At 39.7% G+C, this 25,014-nt stretch overlaps 1 protein-coding gene across 1 annotated transcript; it reads right to left on the reverse strand.

Moving 5' to 3' along the window:
- Window positions 1-1,634: 1,634 nt before the first annotated feature.
- PI15 (peptidase inhibitor 15) lies at window positions 1,635-24,660 on the reverse strand. The gene is made up of 6 exons (XM_050892591.1): window positions 24,602-24,660; window positions 23,317-23,658; window positions 5,445-5,563; window positions 5,030-5,162; window positions 4,769-4,884; window positions 1,635-1,770 (listed from the first exon to the last, which is right to left on the reverse strand). The coding sequence occupies exons 2-6, from the start codon at window positions 23,587-23,589 to the stop codon at window positions 1,635-1,637; spliced, it is 777 nt and encodes a 258-aa protein (XP_050748548.1). The 5' UTR covers window positions 23,590-23,658; window positions 24,602-24,660.
- Window positions 24,661-25,014: the final 354 nt, after the last annotated feature.

Raw genomic sequence — 25,014 nt, forward strand, 5'->3', positions numbered from 1 at the left:
AGCCCTCCTCCCCCCCGCCCCAGCTATCTTGCTGGAGAGAAAGAATAACTAACATGAAGAATTCAAACTCTGACCTTTCTTTTTATATCACCAATATGATACTTCATATTCTGGTGACAGACTGTCTCAAACACCGTCGAAAGGACTGAATTAGTGACTTAAAGACACATACATATGTAGCACTAGTGAAATTATCCTCTGTTGTTCTGCTTGCTCTACTCAGTATTGCTTTTCAAAGTTCATAAATTTCAGAGGTCTAAATGTAGCAGTGCAAGCAGACTAAACACATATGTTTAAAGTAGAGTACATTCTGCCCGTAATATAAAGCCAAAACTCAAGGCTATTTCAGTGACATAGTAGTTGTGGCAGACATTCGATTTCCTCCTTTTTATAATCTGTTTTTCAAGAAAACTACCAGTATAATATTCTAGCTTAAAGTGTAGGTCCTCTTTATAAATGTTCTAGTAAGCACCCATAAGGCGTTCAGTTTTTGGCAGGAAAGGTATGAATAAATAGATTTGGTTTTTATTAATTCATACCAATATTTTCAGGAAACAGCGCAATATATTTTAAAGGACACTGCCAATTGCTTTAGAAATTTGGAATTTTTGTAACAAATCTGTATGAAGTTTTAAAGTTGCCTGATGTCTTTTATTTGGAAATCCTCGTATCTACTTTTAGGTCTGATCTCTCCTTGAAAGTTTCACCTGGCTGAGTTACAGTCAGGGGGATAGCACATATACTGGCAAACTTATAGTGTAAAAGACAGTATGGATGTCATGTATTGATGTATGTTGCTTTGCAGCAATATATTTCTTTGCCTTCCTGTACAAGAATAAATATACTGCTGCAAAGCACCATTATACCATTATGACTGTGTTCAGAAACACAGGAAGGTAGAGTTAGGCTGTGCTATTATACCAGTATATTTAAAGCGATGTAGCTTTCTATCTAGACAAGACTTTAGGCATGTGAGTTAACAGCCACTGCATCTTGGCCAGTGTGGTTCCTCATTCTCTCTAATTTCCCTGTCTGCACACAGGCATTGTTGATGATAGCAGCAGCCGTGTGCCGAACTCCTGAAACGCCATAAACGAATTGATGTTGTGCATGAGGTAGGTAATATCCTGCAGTTTCTCTTGCACATATGTTTTCCTCTGCTCAGAGTCCCATTGACATTGCAGGTGAAAGCACAGGTGTACATGGGAGGAACCATTGGGAGTGTGAGGACAATTTGTTGCTTTGCACGTCACGCTCCATTTTTAAAGCACAGTATTAAACAATGACCCTTCTCTTTGCGGAGCTATTATTTTTAAAAGTAAGTCATATTCTATCTTTTAGTGTGCTTTTAATAGAACCTCATCTTCAGGAAGCTACACTTGCTAAGGTGAAAATTAGTTTGCTCTCCTTTAACAAAATGTTAATCTAAAAGGGTTAATGATGTGAGTCTTAAATCCCAAAGTGTTAAAACCAAATTATACTATACTTTGAAAGCTAATTATACAAAAGCATACAAAAAGAAAACATCAGAGTATTATTACAATATCTCTCTATATATAATATGTGCAAAATTCAATATACAAGCTTCTTGTTACTCATCCACGTTTTTTTTTCAAAATAATGTAAACCTGAACTTATTTAAACCAGTATAAGTAGTTTGATGTTACTCCTGGGAAACAAAGATTGTCGGTACAAGAACCTCCATAGCTTGGAGGACAAGCCGAACATGGGACTCCTACTTTATATGGTGCTTCTCCGATCCAGTTCCCCCTGAAAATAAAAAAGGAAAAAGAATGCTTAGTAATTTCAGAGAGGAAGGAAAAAAAAAATTAATTAACCATACTTGTTTTGAGTGATTAAAGTTAATGTCTTCAGTGATATCCTATAAATGCCCTGTTACTGAAAACATACATTAATGTATTTCTGTAGGCTACTGACAAACATTGATCTACCGATTCCCAAAAACCAGCAGGAGAATGATCATGTCACCCCAGGCCAGTGGTCCATTCCATATCCTTTAGTCTCTGTGGTGAAGTCCCAGTCTTCTTGCTTTTGCTACAGCCAAGCGATTTTTGATTCTCCAAGCCTGGGACAGAGTATTTTTTACTGGAGAGGTATATTTATGAGAAATTCACAACATAAGCATTGCTGCAAGGTTTTCCTTGAGCACTTTTTTGTCTGGCAGTTATCTTGGTTTTGGAAGGTGGAAAAACAAACTGAGCTAAATCTTATTCTTAGGTTGCACTACCCTAGGTCCACATTGTGAAGCTCTGAGGCTGAATTCGTGATTAGGGAAGGTGAAAAATATTCGCACCAGTAATGTATTAAAAAGAACTGTATTTGGGCATTTGTAAAGGTCTCATAGATGTTAATGGGAGGAGAAGGAGAGCTCCCATCTGGTGAATAGAGCTGTGTAATAGAGCCCGGGGGAAAGGAGTACCAGTCTGGAGAGTGATCATGTGAAAAGAGGTAACTCTGAAAGATCTAGGAACATCTGAAAAACGCATCCAGACTTTTAGGTGCTTATATAAACCCCAGGCTTTTAGAGATTCATGTAACACTCGTGATGTAGGCAGAAAGAAAGTTAAAATTAGATTTTTATTTAAATGTTATGTCTCACTGAGCAGAGAACTTTCCTCTAGTTTGCATGTGACGTGGTATAGCAGTGAGTAATGAAATTATTTATGAAACATTTTCTCATCCCCCACCTCCCAGCCAATAACATTGGATCAAAAGCCCTGGTCTGGGTTGTGCATTGGAAGAAAGTAGGAATCTCTCAAATAGTTTGCTCATTCCTACTTCTCTTCCAAATGGGTACAGCAGACTGAGTGCTCAGGAAATATATTTAGTTTGATAACAGATATGGAAATCCAGAAAGAGTTTGCTGAAAGCTAATTTCGGCTTCATTTTCTATGCAATGCATAGCTGATTTGTGTCAGTCGATTAGATAACCAGGGGCAGGGCCTTTCTAAACTTTAATTATCCTCCTTAACTTTTTTTTTCCTGATTTCAGAAGCATAGATATTTTTCAGCGTTACAGCATGGCATCAGTGAAAGTTATTGGAGTTCTAAATCCTCAATCTTTGCCAAATTCCAATCTTAATAACTTGGGTCAGGGCTGTAATATTCACCCCCTTCTTTAGAGGAGTTTCTGATGTGCTGGTTACTCAGAAGGACACACCCTTTATTGACTGGCAAAGAGACTTCTGCATGTGTGCCCAATGTCCTTAACTCAACTTAATTAATTCTTAGGAATATAAACTTAAGCCAAGCAAGACCACCCAATATCCTTTTTGTGACTGTGCAAGAAGTACATGTGAAAATCCCAATTCCACTACCTATGAATTAAAGGTCTACTCAAAATCTCATCCAGAGAACCAGCTTGTAACTCCAGGCTTTGGTTTGCTGTTTGAGATACAGTGGGATTTTTAGACTGAGAAAATATAAAATGTCATTAATTAGTTGTTAACTGATACACAAATAATGCATCAGTTTTCAATAATGCCTAATGCATAAAACCATTCTTTTCCTATATATGAACATGAGACATGTATTCTAGGAATTTTGTAATTTTTAGTATTTTTTTCAAATGCAGATATATAAAAAATAAGGTTTGGGTTTCTCTTATAAACTTTGATTTCACCTTGTCCATGTTGTGGAGCTAAAAGTCAGACACAGTTTTTGCTGCCTGATCTTTGCTCCCTTACATTCATTTCTTACCACCCTTTTCTAGTAGATATTAAAGACAAAAGGACAGAGAAATCTCCTTGATTTCCAAAGGTGGTTTTTTCCCAAGTCAGTTTTCTTACTAAATCCTATCTTTTTTTAAGTTGCAAAATCTTTAAAAATTCTTTTACTCATGTAACAGCTAGAATAATGACATATTCTTGCATATTCTTTACCACAAATGGACCTGTGCCACTGAGAGTTTATGGAAAACATGCGCAATTAATCATACTTAGATTCTTATACAGAACTATGGCTTTGCCTAACATACAGTCAGAGGAACCAGCCATTTACACTGTCCATGCTGCTTTTGAAGCACTGGTCCAAACCAGACCTCAAATCGAAGCTCTCCCAGAGCCACACTTGATTGATTCATTCTGCACCCAGATGTAAGCTTGAGATGATGTCGAGGAAACACTGGGAGAAAATTCATTTCTTCATTTCAACCTAACACAGATCTCCGCACAGCTACCTGATATAGGGCCACCTATGGGTCTCTATGACCTATACTTTGAAGGACCCTAATATGGAAGGCAAGATGACATTTGTAAACACTGAGCTTAGGTGGATGGACTTTGCAGGAAACCTATGCTATGGATGCCCTTATGCAGCATGGTCATAAGCAAAGGTATCTTGTGGGCAACGTGTTCACAGTAAATCAAGGGCCAGATCTACAGTGGGATTGCTTACCTGAGGAAGTCTAGCTCACCATGAGTATATATAACAGAGTGAAGAAATAAGGAACTGAAAGTAAAGTGGAGTCAGCACAAAGGAGAAAGACAAAAAGAATTATAATAATAACAGTAACAGAAAACAAGTTTTTGGTTTTGTTCCATACACATCAAGTTATTTCTTTTTCTTCCTTGTATAGCAAAGTCATGCATTTTCTGTATGTTCAGACATAAAGTTAGAATGAAGGAGCAGCCTGCAGAAAAAGCACAAATAGAGGTCATGCTGCAGAAAAAGGAGTAAGCAGTCCTATGGGAGGACCAAAACATGCATGAAGTATAAAAATAAACAATATTAAAAGAAAGCAACTCACTTTGGGGCATAGTTGCATACCAAGTAAACAGCTCGTCGCCAAACAGATCCCCAGACGTTCATATTGTGGCATGTGTGGATTGCGCAGCCTATACGATTGGAAGTGGCCCAAACCATCTGAATAAATATTTATTATTGGTGAAGTCCAAATTGAAAAGAAATACATATATATACATTTATTTGAGAGCGAGCTATAAATACATCACAGAAAAGTCCAGCTTTGGACGGTAGATTTTGAATAGAAGAATGTAATTTATATAACCTGTGTGTAGTGGGTGCACATGGGTCCATAACATCGCATGGGGCACCTGGGGTTGCAATCCTGAGGATAAGGGAAAGCATAATCCTTCACCTCATCGTACCACGGCTTTACCAGCTGGAGAATAGATCGATACCTGGGTTTGTTTAAAATACAGAAAGAAAAACTCGTCATTTTAGATTTAGGTGTTTTGGAACTTTCTGCTGCTAATCCCTCTGATGCAAGTCACCTAAACACACATTTCTCCATGCATCACTAGGGGCACAGTGTTCAGCAATAATACTCTTAAGCCAAATGAACATAGATGGATATCAATTATTGCTAGAATACTGGATGACACGTGCATCAGCCTAAGATGTGGATCTCAAAGGCTCTTCAAAGGCTGACAAAATAACTGTTTTGTAGGGTAACTGCCTACCTTCCAGTTCTTACAGACAGGTTCTGGCCCAAGAATCTCAGTAAGTAGGAAGGTCCATGGTCCCAAATGCATGTAGCAGCCCAAGCCTCTGCAGATTTGGCAAGAGTTTCATCCCAAACCTGGCAAAATAAAATACCCTTAGCAGTAGAACAGAAAAAACAAACAGCGATCACAGTACAAGAACACAAGAAGCAAGTATGTTAAGTCACAAATATACTATCATAACATCTCAGATCTGTAACTAGGCAGAGAGCTCTTGAATTCAGAACACTGTGGGGCAGCATGTACAGGATCTAGCAGGATTTGCCCTATCACTGAACAGACATTCCCGCCCACGTCATCAGAGGAAGCCAAGTATTCCGATCTCTCCCTTTTTGCTGGAAAAGCCCTTCACTGAACAGACATTCTCCTACCATTTTGCCTTCTGTGTTGATGAGATCCATGTGTGGAGAGGAGTGAAACTTTGGATGGGACTCAGATAGAAGGTTAAAGCAAACGAGAGGCACACGGGGAAGAAAAATTCAGCACAGGTATTACATACCCCACAAAACCCCAACACATTTGAAATAGGATCTCAGGAGTATCTATAGCCAGAGAGAGTGCGTGTGGCAGCTTTTCATATTTGAGGCCACAAGGTCAAGAAAAGGGATTCCACAAAGGCAAAGACTATGGATAGTTTCCAGGTGCAGTATGAGTTTCACCACTTTATTCTGCATGGGAGCTGACATTGCTCCCTGCCTGGAATAAAAAGATAACAGCTCGGTAAGATGAGACAATTTGAATTCTTACGTTCTGCAATGATAGGAATACGACAAGTGAACTTAAACGCTGTCTCCTTTATATGCTTTTCCTGCTCACTTACATGCTTGATTTGTAACTGCTGTTTCCTCCACAGCAAATGGGCTTGCCTCAGCAATAACAGAGATATAAGCAATAGAACCTACTGCACCGCTGGAGCTCCAGATTAAGAATATCTCACTTTTATATTACAAGTACGCACAAATCCTAGTATAGCTTAGTGTTTAAGTGATACCCAAGTAGGCTGTAGATCCTGGAATTAGATGTACATTTTGAATACCCCGAGTGGAGTGTTTTGGTGCAGGACAGTTTCAGTGAATTGCAGGTAGAAAGGCAGGAACAGAATGTGGTAAAATTGTCTACCCAGCCCATCGCAGCTTTTTAAACACAAACCCAAAGTCATAAATCTTGAGTGGCTATCAAATAAAGAGTATGCTCTCTGAGGTATGAAATAAGAGGCAAAGTCAGAAACAAACTTATCAAAGGATAAGGTGGCCCACATCACAAATATTTTCTGTACTATGAGCTAATTATGATTTCTAACACTGAATTCAGTTTTAATTTCGCAAACCTGCAGACTGAAAAGACTGACCACAGATCATGGACTAGGACAAATCATGGACTAGGACAGTAATTCATGTCCTGACTCTGTCTAGTAGTTTGTGAAATTTCTCTAAGTGAAAAGGACAAAATTATAGTAAATTTTATGAAATTGCTATATCATTGAACCAAGCTTTTGCTAATATGGAGTGGGTGAGGTACCTCCTGAAGAAGTGCAACAGAGATCAATATGAACCCTTAATGCAAATGATCTTCCACTCAAGCGGAATCACCTTAGGGAAAGTAAGATGGATGGTGCTTAAAGCAGAGCAGATTTACTTTACACCTGTTCGTAAAAGGTCCCAGAACAAAGTCAAAGCAAATTGCCAGTAAAAGGACAAAACAGAGAAGTGTTAGGAAGAAGCATGCTAAGAAGGAATGGTCTTCAAGCCAGGGAACACTTTGACTTCGGCTCTGAAAAATGAAGGGAGTTTCTCCGAGGAGTTAGAGATAAGTCTATAACTTGGGAAGAGAAGGCTAAGCTGGAGTACTAGGGTACAAGAGAGGGGACCCAGGACTGCTGTGGCACCATCCAAAACCCAGGAAATGCTCCAGGGCCCAAGTGGAAGAAAACTGTGTACAGACATTTCTTCTGCTTTCTATCTCTGCCGTTAAGTCAACCAGCTGCATGTGGCCAGTGTAAAAAAAAAACTTTATAATCTCTGTGGTACATCAGTGGTCCCAAAAAGAGGTCTGAAAGAGGGGGCAACAGGAGGTACAAGCATAAAAGTGTGCCTGGGGAGTATGCCTGAAAGGCCAGGGCCACAGTCGGTGTTTGGAGCCTGCCCAGGCCCAGGGGAACAGAAAAGCACATGGATCCAGCACATGGGTCCAAACACAGCTGCCTGGTGTGCATCCATAAGGGGCAGCTCCGCCAGGACTGTGACACCCCATAAACATCCTCCTTTTCTGGGATTAATCATGCTTCTGGCACGAGTGCTCCCTGCCAGGAGGCTGAACATGAGGTTTGCGTGCTTGCTCCCAAGTGACCTGGCTGCAGTCCCACAATAATCTAAATGTGTACTGTATTTGCACAAATAGCACAGAGCTCCTGATTTCCACCCAGCATATTTTTGCGTACTAAATTACCTCGCAAAATAGCATGTTAGGTGTTTGAAAGAAATGTGAAGACTGGATTAGTTTTTCACTATTAATGCCCTCTCTAAACTAGGCATGGCCCCCGCCTTGGACAGAGAGCGCTTTGCTAGTCCACTTTCATTTCTCCTCAGCTTCATTTTCTGGTTCTCAGGAATCATCTGCAGGATTTGACTGGTGAAGTTTCAGGGGGTTGTTTCAAACTCAGTTAAAAGTTGTGGGTTTGACAGGTAAGCATTACTGTGATATATAGTGTGCTCTGCTTTCCATTATCTATTCACTCTTGACCACTTTCTGGACACAGGAAATTTTTGGCAAACATAAAAAAAGAGAGAGAAAGAGAAAGAAAATAACCACTGAATAAGAAATAAGGGGGAGAGGAGCATATGCAGCATCTTTTAATTTCCTCCCTTCCTTCATTAGCAGGCTGGTGAAAAGCCTTTGTAGAGAGTCCCCTCCTGCTATGTAAATCATTTGTATTTCATGGGAGAAGATGAAGTGCTTCACCTTCCTTATTTTATTTTATTTTCCTAGAAGAAAAGGTGGTCTCAGTCCCTCTAGGACTAGCTATAGGTCACCTCCATGAGAAAAGGCAAATAACTAATATAGGCTGAAGCAGAAAAATTATTATCTCATAATGAATTAAAATCTTCTACACTGTAAGAGACTGTACCGTTAGTTCACCTCTTTCAAAAGAAGTCTGATCCTGAGTCCACACTTGTAATAATTTGTATCTCAGTTCAGTCCCCTGTTTTGGGCATGTAAGAGACAGGGCAAAGAAATTTAGATTTTTGAACCCATGAAGCTTCATTGTTGTACACAGATAAATAGCATATAAAGAAATAGAAAATATCCTAAAAAGAGAAACTGAAGTAACTTGAAAGCCAGAGGGACAGTTTCTGTATGAGGAGAAATTAAAAAGCTCAAGGTAATTAGCAAAGAGTTTAAAAAAACAATGTGATAAACAAAATTGTAAACTCTGAAATGATGGCCAATCCCGTGTTTCTATTAAACATGTTATAGAAAGCTGCCTGACATGAACACAAAATTGCAAAAGGGAAAAAGGAGAAAGATTTGTATACTCAGTGGGTCAAGATCTGAGGAGGTGACTCATCCTCAAATGCTAATCATGCAAACTCCTAGCGCCAAACTATGCTCATTCTCTCCCTGGGGACAGCAACTCTTCATTTGCTAGGTTGTTAGTAGTTGGGGAAGCAGTCATCTTCCTTCCACCCAGTATAAAGATCCCCCCTCCAAACTCTCCAGATCACTGATTTGGTCCAGCATGGAAACCCTCCCCACTCCTCAGCTAGGTCTAACTGAGCTGCAATAGTTAAAGCATCTCACCACACTTCCACTGGCAACTTGAAGTGAACATCCTTTGCCCAATTTATTTTTCTTTCCTCAGCCAAAGATTATTTTCCTAGAAAGCTGTCTGACCGTGCTTTCTGCACTGCTTCCTGCAAAACTACACTTACACTTCACTTGAAAATTGTCAAGCAGACTGAATACAGGGAACAGGCCAGTGCTTCTACATGGGGAGTTTCAACACCACAGACCATTTTATGAGGCTTTATGAGGCAGCTCTGGGGTGTTCTCTGCACTCACACAGCACATGCTGGTTGAGAGTTAGGACTAAAATCTTAGCATTAATAAAGTCAGTGGGAATTTTGCCAGTGAGGCCAGAATTTCACCCAAGATAGTTTTTTTTTTTGTTTGTTTCACTCTGTAAACAAATACTAAAATAAATTCTTGTATCCCGTAATGTATAATAAGCAACAGAGTGTGAAACAAAATCTCTTTACTGTTGAATGAAATTTCTTGAAGCCCAAAAAGTGAGTTTCCTTCCCCAAGGGAAGCCTTTTAATGTTGTGGGTCACAGTTCCCTTGTACTCTCCCTTTCTATAGCTGTTCCTATAGCTGTCTCTCAGTTGTTCTTAGATAATTTATATGTAGAAGGGAGTTGCCCTTTTGTTGTTTGTTGGAACAGCTTTGTTGGAACAGGAGGTCCTGGTCACAACTATCCTCTTAGGTATTAAAATGATGGTGAAGCTGAATAAACTTTATGATGAAGAAAAAGAAGAGAAACAACTACAATATTCCAAAGCTCTATGCACAACATTTGTTGAAAAATAATTGGCTGTTCCCTTCCTACATTGATAGCTATGCTTTAAGTTGAGGAATGGTGTACATAATCATTTTTAACTATAATTTGAACTTAGAAACACAGTTCTTCTGCTCATTCTCATTACAGTCAGAATTGTACTCCTAATATCAATCATTTAAATGGAGTAGCTTTCTCTTGACACCCTGCTCAGCACACGTCTTAGGGGGCAAAACCTGTTGCAGAACAGGAGATAAAGCTGAAAGCAACAAGGTACTTCAGACAGCAACCTCACTACTTTATCTGTAAGTAGAAATATTGAACAAGTTTACCAAAACAAATTAAATGGAGCACTCTTAATCCATATCACTTGTTCTTACTGCAAACTTCCTAAAGGACTGTCATATTATTGCAAACATACTGCTACTCTGGATACATTTACCCTGTGGTAATTTTACTTGAAAATTAAAAAGTTTCATATTCCTAGTTTTAAATGCACTACTGCAACATCTATTAGCACAGTCTGAACGTGCAAACTTTGCTAAGAACATCTGGGAATGATGGATATATGAAGTCATGGTTAAATTACACTGAGTAAAACAGAGCAGGGATTCAAAGCAGCTTTCTCAGGGTCTGGAGCCCATCATTGGTGCTAATGAAACATCAGGCCTTGGGATTTTGATGGTATCAAGGAACTGTATCATTTGGGATCTGTACCTTTATTAAAGCAGGGGGCATATATTCACTATGGGCCTTCAGTATGACTCGGTGAAATAGTTAATGTCAGACCCTCCTTAAGGACCTTCTGTTTTCATGGAGCACCTCTCAGTTTCGCTGCACAACAGGTTGGAGTCCTTTTAGTCTGGCTTCATAATATTTGTACTGTGTAATTATATAAAGGTTAGGAAACTAAATCTTTTTCTTGTGTAAGGTCTGATTCAGGACCTCTGGATATCAGTGAAGCTCATGACATGACTGTGTTTTTTCCTTAAATTAACCTGTCTCAGTAAGATGGTCCAAACACAGGCACCACAACGTTTCTGCCCGGAATCAGTACTAAAACACCGGGTTTCAAGCTGACTTTGTGAGATGTCAGTTTGCAGTCCACAGGGGTCTAGGAAGCAGTCTGTGTGTCTCAGAACTCAGCTTGGCCATCCAAAGGATGCCAACACCTGGAGAAAACGCTACGTCAGGTCATTTTCTGAGATTTTTCCATAGCTGGAAGAGCTAGAAACACAATACATAAGTGTATTTAATGAATATAAATTTCATAATTTGCTGATATAGGAGGAAAAGCTCAACCATAGAAGTGGACATGTATGTCTATTACTTTATCTTCTTGATCACATGCCTTAAGTTTCTCATTGCTTTAGAGAGAACTTTTTTAACATTTAGCAATAAGAGAGGAGAGAGAAGGTTTCCTTACTCTGTCAAGGCTTTGTCTCATATTTTGAGTGATGCAAATGAGTTCTGGGATGTTATAGATCATCCAAAGTATCACTAGCTAAGTCAAGAAAGGAAAACACAAATGTATTGGAACTTCACATAGACCCCTGATGGATGCTTTTCTTATAAACAGACAATCCCTACCCCTGCAAGTGTAAAAATGTTATATTCCTAAATTGCTTTTATGTATACCAGAATATGTTAATGACTTGTTTCCCATTTCTGCAAGAGGATATCCCCTCACTATTTGAAAAATAAGCAGAATTGCAACATTTCATAATTTTAAAATGCGAAAAAAATCTGGCTGCTCTATAAATACCAAAATGAGCATCCATTTCTATTACATCTCTTCAAGCACTGTCAAAGAAAAAAAGAAAGACAATTCATAATTTTCACTTTCCATGTTGCTGATACCTATCCTCAGATTTACGATCTGATTGGTAAATTCTGCAAAACATGCTGTGATTTTTTTTTTCCCCCACAGAAAGCAATCACTGGCTTCCTCCAAATCATCAGTAAGATCTGTCAACACTTTACTGCATTTACTTTCCTTAAGAGATGTTACATTATCTTTTTCTGATGACTCACTACCTCAAAAGTAAAAATAAAGTACATGCAGATAAAATGTTTATTTCAGCTTTCTTATAGGTAGACAAAAAGGACTGACTCAAGCAGTAGAACACTTCCCAAGTAAAACAGATACTTAAACCAGTAATATCTTTAGAGCTGAAAAGGTAAATTCAAAACTAACGTTTTAGTTGCCCCGACTAGAGATGCCACACCTGAGAAAGAATGACTGATACTGTCACCATGAACTGCACCCCTTTGTAGTTGTTCTTAAAGTTCCGAATTTAGAAGAAGAGGAAGTTAAGATCCATTATTCCTGGCAAATATTGGGAGTAAGAAAAAAGTATCAACCTACCCTTTGGTAGTCTGGTTCTTCATTATGCAATGTGTGGAGAAAGGAGAAGTATTATTCAGATGGGGATGACCATTTAGCCAAGGATGACTTTCCATGAGAAAGCTGAAACATTTTTAATTTAATTTTTTTCCTGATTTCCCAATTTTCAGAGACAAAAATTAATTTGTTTTTAGATTAATCAGATACCTTCCCTGAAGTTCAGAATGCAGATTTCCAGTGACAAAATAAAATATCTGACTTAGTATTGCTATATCTTTTTGCGTGCCTTGTTGTATGAGAGAAATCATCACCGAAGCAAACGGCAATGAACACTCCTCTTCTCTGCATGTACTCTGAAATGGTTATTAATGGCAACAGGTAGCAAGAATTTGTGATCTAAATACAAAGGGAGCAGTATACACAGTGATACACTGTATTAATGCTTTTCTCATTCTGTGTGGATATCTGTGTGTAAACTGGATGTTTTTAGAAGCATTTAACTTTACAGCCCTCATTGTCGCAAAGACAATATGAAAAAAATGTGAGAAGTAGGAGCGCTCCTTCCCTGAGATTGCCAGCAGACAGATTGCTAGATAGAAGATATGGGCTAACTGGGGAATCCATAAAGATATGTTTTTAACCTGGCAGCCTAGGGGGTCTGCTAATGATCATTTTAAAGCATTCAAGCAATACAGAACCATGCTTCCATTCTTCTTTTGCCATCATAAGCCTTAATCTTTCCTGGCTCAGTCTTATTGCCAGTAGCAAGGAAGCTCCCCTCACTTGCACAAGAGTACAAGAGAACCTCAGCAGAGCATTGCTCTGAATATTAAATACCAGCAGCATCCCTCAGTACTTTACTGTTTGGTTTTGGGTTGTTTTTTTTTTTATTATGACATATCAGCTAGGATAACATTCTGCATATTTCTCAGTGGTAAAACAAGTACTTGAAGCAAAAGACACACATCCCGGTCATTCACTACGCTCCTAGGAATCCCCTGAGTGCCCATCGGGCGAGGGCTGCTGCCCACAATGCCACGACAGCCGCAGTGTGACTAGTCCCTCAGCTGGCTGCCACCAACTGTACAGCTGGAGTGACAAGCACCAGGTACAGGTTTGAGCACAAATCCAGAGCGAATAGGTGAAGTACGCTGTTTTAATCACTCTCCTCTTCAACAGCTTCTTTACGTGACTGCAGTTACGTGATGAGATTGCAAATGAAATGTTGGGATATGCAATTTGAATACAGTTACATGGCAACACTGTTATATTTTGCAGTAATAGAAAGTGGCAATGTGTTTGCCAGTTTTGGCATCTTATTTGTCATTAATGTATGTTTATTGTGGACTCACACTAGTGTCTTCGGATTGTTATTTGGCACAAACAAATCCACAGTGGTTCCTACGCACCTCAGAAAGGTGGCCAGTAGGACCTTCTTTTAGCCATGATCAGTCAAAAAATTAATCTTTCTACCTCAGATTTCTGATTTTATTCTCCATTAGCCCTGTGCTTCTGGTTGTTTGGCCAGCTGAAGATCAGAAGCTCTTACTTCCATAATGGCAGCAAGTGGGAAAGAAGAAAACCTCAATTCAAATTATTTCTTCCGTGAGAAAAATGTTGGGAAGCTGAGGGATGAAATCCGACATGTCGAGCCCATCTGTGCAGCTGCACTCCACAGCTGCTAGTGCAAGTCCCAGAGCGGATTAGCAGATGTAGGCTGCTACACTCCAACGTGCAGGTATGTCCTCATGGGTCATTCAGCCATGCAGCCTTGCACCGGCTGTACCGCTTGCACGTGCGGTGGCCATTTCTCAGAAATCCCACAGCAGCGTGCAGGGCACGCAGGAGTCCCTTGCACAACTTCTCCCCTTCTCTTTTGTATAGTAGAAGCTGTAGCATTTTCAGGTTCAGAGACTTTCTGTAGGACCCCCCACCACGTCCACTACCCCAAATCTGGCACAAAGCTTAATAAAACAGCCCACCAGCCCTTACGTCTGCATGCTTTTTCAGCAGAGTGACTGAAAGAGCCTCATCTCTTTGCCTTCACTTTTTTCAATACATACTGTGTGATGAAAACATATGAGCTCATTGGAATTTATAGACAGATTTGGCAAACTTTATATATTTATTTGGGCTCTGAGATCATTTGGACTCTAGGCTGTCTCTCTCTCTCTCTCTCTAAGAATATGAATACTTTTTGCTTTCAACTGCCACCTGTTAGAAATTTTACTCTGCATACTGTAATTGGTGCCTAACACATGTGCAAGTCCTTTCCCAAATGCATTAGGTACTAATTAGAAACTTTACACAGAAAATTGCCAAAGTCTACTCTCTAGAGAAAAAAATCTTGATGGGAATCACAGTTCTGTACTTCATTCTTTAGCAAATAAATAGAGGGTTAATACATCAAGCTGCTTGTCCAATACTCCACTGCAACTCAAAGTAAAATTGTGCAATGTTTTATAGTCAATTTACTCTCATATAACCAAACCTCCAAACATCTGATTCACACTTCTGAACGGCTCAGTATTAGAAGGTCTGTCTTATAGTAATCAGGGCATCACCAGACAGATGTCCAAGAAACCTCATTGCCAGAAATTCTTTTCTTATGAAAATTCAAGTTTATACTTTATACAGAAGTTTATATTCCTGGGTGTCTATTTGGTCCAAATTCAGACTCCTATCATCTGAAGCTTGACCACTGCTAATAGTCAATTTGTTTCTTCTAAAGGTTGTCCGCATTTCTTTTCATGTTTGGCACCAGGCTTTTAAACAATAAGAAACAAAGAAAATTGGTAGGCTGTCAGATTTAATAACAATAAGCTTCCCTGATATGCTATTATTTGTTTAGCTTTTGGAAAAGTTAAATATCAGAGCTACATATCTTAAAATATTCAGTGCTTTCTTAACCTACTGCAAGGCATATTTTAGTTGGCAAGAGCTTATCTCAGAAGTGGTAACAAAAAGGACCAAACTTTGTCTATCTCCATGTCACCCTGACAATTGGTCATAAGTCTGAAAAGGAAGGTGTCTGACCTCTATCACTTTAAATATGATAAGAGCAAATTGCCTTTTCTCAAAACCACAAAATGTGAATGAAAAATGTATTTCTTTTGTAGTGTTTTGTTTCTCTTCTATATGAAAAAAAATCCCCATTTTTTTTTACTTTTTTGTTACTAACCACTGAAGTTTTTCATTAAAACAAAAAATGTTCTTAACTTCTTCAAAAGTTTTCAAAGAAAATACTTATTATTTTCTAAGTAGCTCTAACTGAAAGATATGGCAGCATGACACAAAAGAAAACACATAGCAGCTTCTTCTTTCTGCAGGATAAAGAATAAGAACAATAGTTCTTTATTCTCAGAAGAAGCAAGCTCAATTTAAGATTCTTTCTCTTGATACAGATTAACAGATATCACTGTACAGAGAGAGATGCAAAACCAGTTCATTCTCAGTTGAATTAAAATAGATCTCAAATCCCATCCCAGGGCACCTGCAGATTCATTCATACGTGGAGGTGCCTGTGCTGAAGACAGTATTCTGTGTACAAAAAGCAAACAAGTGGTTATCCTGGGGTTTCCATCTTTTGCTGTCTTTAGGATACACATTTCCACAGACCTGGATAGACTATTCTTCTTTACAGATTTTCTTTTCAGGTACGGAAAGAGGATAAAAATGTTGAGAGGTTTAAGGTTACTATCATCTCCATTCATGTATGAAACAAAGTACTGTGTACTTTGGATCAAGATTCTTGTGAAAAATGCCCTGTCTCTGTTTTTAGCCAAGAAGTTCAAGAGGTGCTACATTTAATAATAAAGGAATGTCTAATTCTGAGGGCTCTGGGCAGGCTGCTTTTCTATCTGAGACTTTATTAGGTTGTTTTTTGTTTGCTTAAACTCCTAGAAGGCTTTCTGATAATACTAAATTTAAATAATGTAAATATTCTCTTCTAAAACACCATCAAGATGGATGTTTTAAAATTCTTATGCATAAAACATTGGAAAGGAGCTCTAATACCAAAGCAAGTTTAACACAGTCATTCTTCATCACAATATTTATCAACAATGGCATTTGGGGGAAGTTCTTCAAATTTTTCAAGGAGTGCTTTCCAGGAAAGGTCCTTTCTGTTCAATTCTTGAACATGTCTTCTGTCATTCACTCTGAACATAACTGATGGCTTTTGTACTTCTTGTAGATAGCATCCACTTTGATTTGACCCTAGATGAACACCAGTTTAGTTACTGAGACTGAAGGGGGTTTCCTAGCCTTTTGTAGATGAAACTCTGCTAGAAAAATGGGCGGTGTCCTGCATCTCACTGATAGCCATCGAGTAGTACAGTGTTGCACTATTGACAGTGGTGCAATAGGAAATAGATAAGTGGATAAACTCACTTGTGAGGCAAAAGAGAGCTAGGTAACCCTATTGTGCCAAAATTAGCAGAAAGTAAGCTCCATCTACTCTTGCTTTCAGCTTACTGTCAGTTGCCATGTTTTGCCTCCACTGCAGAAAAAGGCTGAGTATGCTGTAAAATGACTGCTTCCTTTCAAAGCTGGTATGCAGATAGACATCCCTAACTGTAACCATGTAAACCACATCAGTTCTTTTTGTATTCTTCTAATTTTCTGAGAGGATTGATATTCCAGAATTCATTAGCCCATGATCTTCAGACACTCCTGGTGCTGGGTTATGGCACCAGGCAGAAGGGACATACTCAGTTGGCTAAGCAGAAACACAAGTGGTAGGAGGGAGAAACTGGAGCCAGTGAACACATTTCACCATTACACCCCTTCTCATTTGTTCTCACCTCACTTGTGAATTCCAGCACAGAGCAAGCTAAAGGTTACGGCAAACTGCGATAGCTGGATAACACTGGGGAAGCTCCGAGCTCCTTGATATCTCTCCTCCCAGCAGACTGGGGTGGACTATACTTAGATTTACTTTGTGCTCTGCCATGATGAAAAGCAGATTAAGATCTTTGTACCCTGACTCATCATCTAATTACTTTATTTCAACCTTCACCATGTGTATAGGATTTAAGGAAACAGGGCTATTCAGTGGAAAAAGTAAGCTGCCAGTAACTTCTAGAGTAAATTCTCCATTGCATTATGGCATTTGTGTCTTTAAACATGCATAGTTAAAATGACGGGCCTAATCTGCTTTGACATTTAAGGGTGCTGTTCACTGATTTAACAAAAGAGCTGTAAATGGAGTGCAACTGTAATTTGCTCCAATATGCAGAAGTATTGTGAGACATGCACATGGAAATTAAGGAAACAGTATATGCATGCATGCATCTTAATTAATGCCAAGAAAACTGTCAGCAAATATGTAAAGGGTAATGTTTGAAATGAAAAAGGAGAGAAATTTTATTGGGCAGTTAAAAAGTGCATATAAAGATTAATTATCTGAGGTTTAGAGTGAACTATTTAGGTTAGACATTTGGAAATAATTTCTATTCCTAAGGTAAAATATTTGCCAAGAGATGTGACTGAGACAGCATCACTATATGTATTCAGGAGTAGACAAGATGAAAACCATATGTATTTAATGCAGAAGGAAGTCCTGCAACAGGGCAGGGATAAACTATATGAATTAAGAGATCCTATCCAACTCATTAGACATAAATCTTGAAGGAACTAGCCCTGCAATCCTTACTCACAGACATGGATGATTTCAGTAGGACCATGTAGATGAGCCAGGGCAAACAACTCAAGAACAAAATGTCCTCTAAGATTTAGAATGGTCTGTAAGAAACCACATTGACAACAGCAAAAAATAGGTAAACAAGTTGAGAAGCTTATTTATCAGAAATGCTTTTGAATTGCAGAGAAAACCAAATTAACTCACTTTTTCCATGTCCATATAAAAGGCTTTAGGTATTAAATAGGACTTTGGAAAACCTGAAGTAGGGGCGTTTTTTTTCATTTTGTCTTACTCATCACCTATTGCATATTCACAGAGCATTTTTAAGATCACCTTGACAGCAAGAAAATTTTATCATGACTTTCAAATTTAGGAGTGAAATAATAACGCAGTTATTTACATTTGTGATGACTAAGTGGGCTATTTTCTTGCTTCTCTGACCTGACTTTGTAATTTGTCTGCAGATCTTCATGGACAGAAAGTAAAGTCTCCAAATTCATCACCTCAGCAAAAAGGGTCACTCCTGGGCCATACAGAGTGCACAGATTTCCCCCATGACTCACATGGACTCCCTCACAGGACTACAGGAGCTTCTTTTGGAACACAATTACTTTTCTTTTAGAACAACAGTTCATTTCCTTTGTCCATTTTATCACAGTCTTCCATGTGGATTTACTAGAAACGAATAGGCTCAGATTCTCCATCCCCTTCCAGCTCCTCTGCCACCAGCTCATAAGAAACTATCTTTATGTTGCCATGAAATAACTCCTGGGTATCCAAACTAACTCATTTCAGGCTAGTCTGGGAATCTTTTACTGTTTTGAGTCCTACAAAGTGACATGTTCAATGAGGGGCAGATTTTCCCAAATATACAAGTGCATTTATGCAATCACTGAACAAAAAGGATTTGAAACTATATCAGAACATCTTCTATGCATACACAGGCTCAAGTTTATCTAGAGCATTTTTCTGCTCTTAAAATCTTCAGACAGCATTCCACAAACATTCAACTTCATGTTTTTGAGTGTGCAATCCTGCCCCATCTATTACACTTCAGACACGCTACTGCCAGTCTACTAATGACTATGTTGATCAGTACTGGGCTCAGGACTCATCCTTGCAGAGCCAGCAGTGAACGACTCACAGCTTGTCTTTCGGTATGGCTCTTTAACAAGTTATTCAGATCACCTTAGAGTACTCTTACCTAGAACAGATTTTCCCACTTTGCCTATGGGAATGCCATGGAGGACAGTGTTCAATGCTCATTAAGGCCCAGCTATATCAGAGTTTCTGCTTCTGCTTGGTGCATGCAAAACTGTAAAGAGCATGCCTGTATGTAAACACCTGCTTGACCAGGTTTTGCATGCACACAGTGACGTGAGTTACAACAAAGACCATATCAACTTTTAAGAAACTGGCCTCAAGTGGGGATGATTGTAGGGAACGTAAAAATAACATTTGATTCTCATAGGAACAGATATTTCATTAATGAATGTTTTGGGAGCCTAAAGATAGTACCAATGCATACTAAATGACACGTTTTCTGAGACTCAAATTTCAACTGGCAACATATTGCAAATCTTTACTGACCTACCAAGTAGCTGAGATGTTCCAGAAAGGCAACACAGGCCTCTGTAGTACAGAATTAACATTCAGAGAATGGGATTTGTTTGTTCACAGACTTCCACTGGATTTGCAGATTTACATACCTTTCACACTAGAGAGCTGCAGGCAGTTCTACACCTCACTTTTTCTGAATCATGAATTTTATGGAATCTTTCTGCTTTGTCCAGAAAAAATATGCAAAGCCAAGTGGGTAATTTTCACCATTTGCCAGGTCAAAAGTATGGTGTCATCTTTCTTTCTGCAGGTATGGCATCAGCTTTTAGAGCACATGCAAAGACTGGAGAATGACAGTCTTAGGATGAAGAAGAATGAAGGATGTCATAAGAAGACCCAAATTAAAAGAAGAGATCATTACTTCTACATTATAAGCCTGAAAGTTTTTGTTTCCTTTCTCTTTCACTTTCCTTCACATAGGCACTGACTCTAGATTTGTACTTGCAGAAGAGCTTCCAGTCAAAGGCATCAGCAACACCAGAACCAGAATCAAAAGGACTACTTTAACGTCTGACACAGAGGGTGCTAATGTCCCAAGAGAAAGATTTCCCAAAGTCTAACTGGCATAAGACACATCAGTTTCTTTCACTAGGGACTGACAGTAGAACAATGCCTCCCATCATTGCTTTTGACTCCCCAGCTGTCCGCTTTCATTGGGGACTGCATAAAACAACAGGCTGGAGCACTCAGACCCACCTCTCCCCAAGAGAATTAAAACACTCCCCCAGCTCTGTTACTGCAGTGCTCATCTGAACCTCCCCTGCCTAACACGTGTGCATTCAAAGCCATTCTTCGAGACCTCTCATCCAAAGTCCTACAGCACACAAACTTTCCAGACAATAGGGGCAGACAGAATAATGCCCAAGGAGTTCAAAGTATCTATAAATGCACTGAACGTGTGAGAAGCAGACTGCATCAGGGGAAGGAACAGAATGTGTCAAGGAGAAAAGCCCAAAAAAAGGTTGGGTGTGGAGAACTGGAATCGCAAGAACCAACCTGTACAGCTAAACCCTGAGTTCTTACAAGTGGAGAAGAAAAAGCAAATGGAACTGTACAGAAGTGAGAATGTGACACAGCAATTCATGAGAAGAACAGAGTTCCTAACAGAATTAGGAAAAAAGAACAAAACACAATTTAATATGACTGTGGACAGAGAAAAGATGAGAAAATATCTTTTTCTTGTGCTTCCAAACTGCTTAGTCCTTCTCTACTTCAACACACTTACAAGAGATTTCCACAATCTACTGCATCTGTAAGTAATACCAGCTCTCTAACATGTGACATCCTTTTTAGTCATTGTTAGGGGAAATAGGAAAGGCCACTTTCATCACTACCACTGCACTCTTCCATAGTATTCAGGACAGGAACACACACTCTGTAAGATTCTTTCAAGCACAGTGCACGTTGCCTGCTGGCAATGACAATGTGTTTGTTGTCTTATTTATGAAAATGAGTACTGAGTGACACAACATCTTTTATATATAACAGCAGCAACCTTATGAACCCATAAGACACAACAGATGCTGTACCATACACTGAAACTGTACAGAGACCAAAGATGGACTAAGCAAGTTCAAACGAGCATTACTTATGCAGGGGTCTCCAGTCTTGGTACGGCTGACAGCACCATGTCATCTCCAAGACTTTCCTACCAAAACCTTTCTGTAGCCACAGAGGTAAAAAGTTGAATAGATGCTGCCACGGCTACAAAGCAGACAGCAGAGCAAGCTATGTATGATGTTGCTCACTGGGCTTTTTTTGCTCTGTAAAGTTACACGGGACACACACAGCTTGACTAAATTCTGAAAGAGAATTGGTGGGAAAGGGGCTGGCTGCCACTTGGGGATCCAAGTTCCAGCTGTGCTCTGGATTATTACCTATGTAGCTCAAGATGCTGCTCTGAATTCTGCAGCATGAAGTCACAAAGTACTTTCAAACTGGGAAACCAAACGTGAAAGAAAGCCTCAGACCTTGCCCTTGAGACTATTGATGAGGCTGATGCTGACGGGAACACAGGTACATCCTATGGCTGGTTGGTACTGGTAAAAGCAATAGTAAGAAGGACAAGGAAAAGAATAGCATGTAAGCTGTAAAAAGCATGGCTTCAGTCTTGATTTTGTATCAAACCTTGCACAGCACCATTGCAGAGCAAAGCTGCAGCAGAATACCCAACCAATATAGGTAAAATCTTGGCAGTTTATGCATGAGTGCATTAAAATAGATTTAATCAAGGAAGTTTGCTTTCTCTTTTGAAGCTTTTTTTACTGAGCAGGCTACGAACACTGCACTTACAAAACTCTTGGGAATATGACAGGGTGCTGGCTTCACTTAAGCAAACTGCAGGAGCACATTTCTAAAACACACAAGCCAAGGAAGGGCATGGTAGGCTGCCATTCCCTCAGACATTACAACAAAGTTTATTTATGCAGAATCAAAGGAGACGTCAGTGGAGAGCACAGCAATGAAAATGATGACTGAGCTTGACTTCTGACCTCTCTGTTTTTTCTGTCTCTGACCTTTCCACTTAACCAAACTTCAAACTCAGCCTATGATATGGCAACAGGTCTTCATCCTGCAATGTTTTGAGTGCACTCAGCATTTTGAGGTGCTGCTGGGATGTGCTAAGCAGATTATATGATCAAATCTAGATTTAGGTAACATCTGTGATAGAAAGATGTCCGAATTGTTAGTCATTAGCTGCTAAAAAGGAGGAGTTGTTATTATTGTTAGCCCCTTTTTATGTCAAGCTGATGGTGTCCTGTTTCTCAAACCTGTTAACCGTCTTGTCATATGAGAAACTCTGTGACTTTAAGCAGATATTATGGTGCCGCCACAACTTGTCTGTGCTTTCAAAACAGTGTGAATACCTTACTTAGAAGGTAAAAAAATTTTTGCTTGTCCAACCTATGTTTAACGTTAGAGGTCCACAGTATGCATGCATTCAAAGTTGGAACACAAAATAGCAAACACACTGCTTCAGCTAGTAGTGCCAAGTATGAAATCACAGTGAATGAATACCTTCTATCATACCTGCAGGAACAGATAATTCACATCATGAGTATTTGCCAATAAGGGGAAAAGGTGCCTGCCACAAACGTAACATTCTGAGCACACTGAAATCCTACATAGTAGAGAAACATTTAAAAGCAGCATTGTATTTGATAGAAAAATAAAACTATTAGGTGCACAAAACCAATATGCAGTAAGTAAAACACATAAGCATGAGACAAACAGTGCATCAAATGAATTACTTTGCAAACACAGTTTTACCATATTGTCTCTACTGGGACTATTGTCTCTATTGGGACTACTAATGATTAGCACTTTAAACACATATGATCACATATTGTGATCACATACTATTTATTCCTCAGGCCAACAAGCAGTTAACTAACAACTTCATTTACTTGGGTCCCAGAAGCTTCATTGGGACTACTCACAGAAATGAAAATTCAAGAGGGCAAGTGAAAGGTTCAGAGTTCAGTATTTAGCTTTTGCTTGCTTAAGTTAATGCAACTTAAAAAATGTAAGGAAAGAACATTTTAGCAAGCAGTAACAGTTAAAAGTCATTTATCTACTTAACTAAACCCTCACAATTTGTTTAAGAAAATGAAATCACTGACTTACAGTTTGTTTTACTGTGAAATAAACAAAGTTCACTTACCATATATTCCATGTTGGAAGCAGGTGGGAAGACTTTGCCTCTGACTTGATTATGATAATCAAGAATGGCAATCATGTCATTCTGCGAAATGTAGCGCTTCCGCCTGGCTTTGGGAATTTTTGCAGAGTCCAGATGAGCTGCCAAAGCTGTCTCAATGTCAGTGAAATTATTGTCTGACAGGAGTAGGTCAGTGGAGTTGGGTAACACTAATGCACTTGTTTCACAGAGAATGGAAAATAAGAAAGCACAACTGATTGCAGCAATTACTGTCATTTTGGGGCCAAAGGAGAAAGATAGGCCACAGAGGTACTCTGCTTTAAGTCAGGGCAGTAGAAAACAGATCTGTAGAAGAGAAGATGTCAAAGATGTGATTCTGTGCATCTGGGTAGCAAGACAAAGTGAACTGGCAGGCTGTGATCAGAAAAATGATTCTGTCTGTCAGCTCAATCATAAAGACAATCCAGTCAGAACACGTGTTACTGAGCAATTTTCAATAACCATATTAAGTGACAATATGTTCTTACTACAAACACACCAAATGAAGTATCATTATACCATGAATTACATGATCAGAGCTAGTAGTATTCCTGAAATAGTGACAGTGCTATCACACCAGATCAGTCCATAAACCACACTATAAATCTTAAATGGGGAGACTGCAAGAAACCTCACAGCATGTTTTCCACTGAAAATGAAAAATACATCCTAGGCTCTGCCTATCCCATATGCATGGATGGTTTTGACACAATGTGGCACAGATAAACTAGTAGGCAAAAGACAACATGTAAAGCATGAAAGCAGGACATCTTAGAAATAGCATTCAAATCTTAACTTCAGCAAAATATGATAAGCATTGAAAGAACTGCATGCAAAGCAAACTTATTGAGCTGAATGGCTTACCTCTGGATAATACCAAGAAAAAAAAAGAATACAGTCTATTGTTCTCCCAGTATATATAGCACTTTCCTATATGATGACATGAACCTTTGTGAAGGAGTGTCTCTTATTACAAACCCCCAAAGAACAAAACTCTGCTGGTTTTGAAGCTTCTGGCCACAGGAGCTGCTAACAGCTTTTATATGTTACAGTCTGCATCAGCCAGAACAGGCAGTTTCTCTAAAGGTCTCTGCCTAGCCAAAACGAGAGGGGAGGAGTTGTGCAAAGCACACAGGCAGCGATTGGGTGGCACCCCTGGACTGGAGGTGGTTTGGGTACTCAGTCACACCCCCAGTTTCTGTAGTACAAAAGGCAACAGGCAAGGCTCTCTTTTTCCGGCACTTCCTACCTTTTGTTCTCCGTGGTTGGTTTTTTCCTCATTTCACGAGCATCATGCTGGCTTGGCAAACGTTATTTTACGCACCTCCCGAGGAGCAGCATGAAGCGCAGAGAGTTTGCAAACCGCTGTTGCCCCGGTCACAGGAAACGGAACCTATGCAACGCCGTCCCCCCCATCCCATCCCGTCCCGTCCCGTCCCACGCCGTCCCGTCCCACGCCGTGCCGTCCCGCGGGGCAGCTGGCTCCGGCGAGGCCGAGATGGGGGGGGGGGGGCGTCCCCCTGAGCCATGCCTGGCAGCGGGAGGGCAGGCGAGAGGCAAGCGCGGGCGAGCAGCCTCCGCTCCGTTCACCGCCGAGCGCAGCGGATGCCCGGCGTGCTGCTCCTCCCTCCACACCGGTCTGCCGCCCGCTTCGCTCCCCCT

The sequence above is a fragment of the Gymnogyps californianus genome, chromosome 2 (assembly GCF_018139145.2).
Source record: "Gymnogyps californianus isolate 813 chromosome 2, ASM1813914v2, whole genome shotgun sequence".
Classification (NCBI taxonomy): Eukaryota; Metazoa; Chordata; class Aves; order Accipitriformes; family Cathartidae; genus Gymnogyps; species Gymnogyps californianus.

Bases quoted from the DNA above. Each gene is read 5' to 3' on its own strand.
- PI15 (XM_050892591.1), bottom strand. From the start codon at position 23,589: ATGACAGTAATTGCTGCAATCAGTTGTGCTTTCTTATTTTCCATTCTC. The intron at 4,885-5,029 runs GTTATATAAATT...ATATTTATTCAG, and splicing joins TGTGCACCCACTACACACAG to ATGGTTTGGGCCACTTCCAA. The intron at 1,771-4,768 runs GTGAGTTGCTTT...TTTTATTTTCAG, and splicing joins GTATGCAACTATGCCCCAAA to GGGGAACTGGATCGGAGAAG.